This window comes from Archocentrus centrarchus, chromosome 13 (assembly GCF_007364275.1).
Source record: "Archocentrus centrarchus isolate MPI-CPG fArcCen1 chromosome 13, fArcCen1, whole genome shotgun sequence".
NCBI classification, from domain to species: Eukaryota; Metazoa; Chordata; class Actinopteri; order Cichliformes; family Cichlidae; genus Archocentrus; species Archocentrus centrarchus.
Genome location: NC_044358.1, coordinates 10,113,076 through 10,115,130, shown reverse-complemented (window position 1 = coordinate 10,115,130; position 2,055 = coordinate 10,113,076). Strand labels below are relative to the sequence as shown.

The 2,055-nt window shown below is 43.6% G+C and overlaps 1 protein-coding gene across 1 annotated transcript in view; it reads right to left on the bottom strand.

The window, feature by feature from the left end:
• The window catches only part of LOC115790098 (P2Y purinoceptor 14-like), a 2,097-nt gene extending 675 nt beyond the window's left edge, over positions 1-1,422 (bottom strand). The window contains exons 1-2 of the mRNA XM_030743768.1: positions 1,297-1,422; positions 26-285 (exon numbers count right to left, since the gene is read on the bottom strand). Of these exons, the coding sequence (XP_030599628.1) occupies positions 26-285; positions 1,297-1,422 (386 nt within the window). The remainder of the gene's footprint in view (positions 1-25; positions 286-1,296) is intronic.
• Positions 1,423-2,055: the final 633 nt, after the last annotated feature.

Below are 2,055 nucleotides of genomic sequence, written 5' to 3'. Positions count from 1 at the left end.
TCTGAAATTACCAAAGGTTTACTACCTGTTGGCAGCGATGTAGCCCATGAACAGGATGCTGGCGTACATGTTGAGGAAGAGTGCAGAAGCTCCAAAGCTGCAGTAGAGCAGGTGGATGGTGGCGGAGCTGCTGGCGTAGTTGGCGATGCGGATGGGCAGGCTGAGGCAGAGCAGAAAGTCAGCAGCCATCAGGTTCTTCAGGTAGACCGTCAAGCTGCTGGACGGCCGCTGCTGAGCTTGACAGAAGTAAAACGTCATGGTGAAGCTGTTGAAGACTAAACCCACCTAAAGAGGACAGAGAGCATGCACAGGACAAGAGTTTGGCACATGCACTGCGTCTCCTCGACCGCCGAGCAACAGAAAAATAAAAGTATCTGACTGAATTAGTTCTGTTGGCCAGCTCTAATCTGTTGTCTCTGGCCAGTTCTCAAAGAAAAATCAGAGTGAGGATGAATCGGACACGAGGGATGCTGCCCGCTCATACAGCAGTTAGTCCTGCTCGACTCTAATGGGCTCTAAAGTTCCAGAATGAACATGATGTTTTATTAAATAGGACTTAAAACTAGTGACTGAGACTATAAATTCATTTACTGACATCACAGATTCAGTGAGCAACAGGCTCATTTTCTCAGAGAACTTTAATACAATCAGACTTCTTTAACTACCAGAGAAGTCTGGCCTTAGACATTACATGGCAGTTAGAAGGCTAATTAGCCTGGAGTGCTACATTAGAGTACGCAAACACATTGGTAAATCACTTCCCCCCTGAGCAAGATTTAGTTTTGGAAAGAGAAAAATAAATCACCCTCCACGGGTTTTTATCTTGGAAGGTCTGCAGGTACATCAACCTTATAGCCCACTGAATGACTTCAAGAGGCTGAAGTATCTTGATATGTACTCACCAGCCAGTTTTATAGGTACACCTGGAGATTTACTGGAAAATTCTCAAATGCCAAATTTTCTATCACCCCCCCCAACCCGAAAACCAGTGTTGGCAGCATGGAGCCAGCAGATTTATATTAGTTTAAGTCAGATCTGCAGGTAAAAAAATGATCTGATCTGGTGATTTATCGTCTCTGCTTTTTATCTTGATGACCACTGATATTAAAGTTTTAGCTCTGTCAGATCAAAGAGTTGCCAAAATAACTACCCATCACTTCATTACCCTCATTGCTGCTGAGTGGGAAGACTTGTCTGTAGGGACCTTTAGCTGGAACTTTAAATGAGAGTAATTTCTGAAATGAAAACCGTTGAGTTGGTGAGAATAAGACACTGATCAGAGGAGTTGAACCTCACCAGAAACACCAAACTAAGGACCGGTGTAAAGAAGATATGGGACCAGTTGTTAACTGGATCACAGTTTCCTGTCTCATTGGAAAATGAAGACTTGTTGAATGAGGTCACTTCTTGAGGGCCACTCATCTTCCTGTGGGTTTTGACAAAGATAATCCAAATTAATCACATAACATCACAAAGATGAGAAAGAAAATATGATCTATTCAAAGGAACCTCTGGATTTTATCTACACCTTAGACACTGAGGGTTTTGGGGTGAAGGTGTGGATGAGCCTCTGTTGATCTCATTGTGCATCTGTCCCCTCAATTTTAATAGCCCTCTAGTTTTCATAGAGTCATATGATATCCTCACATATTCCAACACATGTACCCAACATTTCACCTTCCAGATGAGTGGGGAGGGGAGCAAGCGGGTCTTTCCAATAACCCTGTCTCCTGCACCCAGCTTGGCAACAGTATTAAGGGTTGGGCTGACTGCATTCTGGGGTGGCTGCTGGCTCTCGTGTTGTTGGGCCACGCCATTTAAATGTGTAAATAAAGAAAGAGAAGAAAAGAGAGAAACTAACAAGTGGAGCCTACATTACGGCTCCTCTCGGCACAGCAGTGTGTTTGGCACATCATTCAGATCACACCTCTGCTTGCAAAATCTGCCAGACATGACAGGGTTAAAAAAAAAAAAGAAAGAACCTCTGGGTTTCAAATCAAATGGCATCAAAGCTCAATGTCAAAAACTTCTGACCATTTATGGATCCTTAGCACA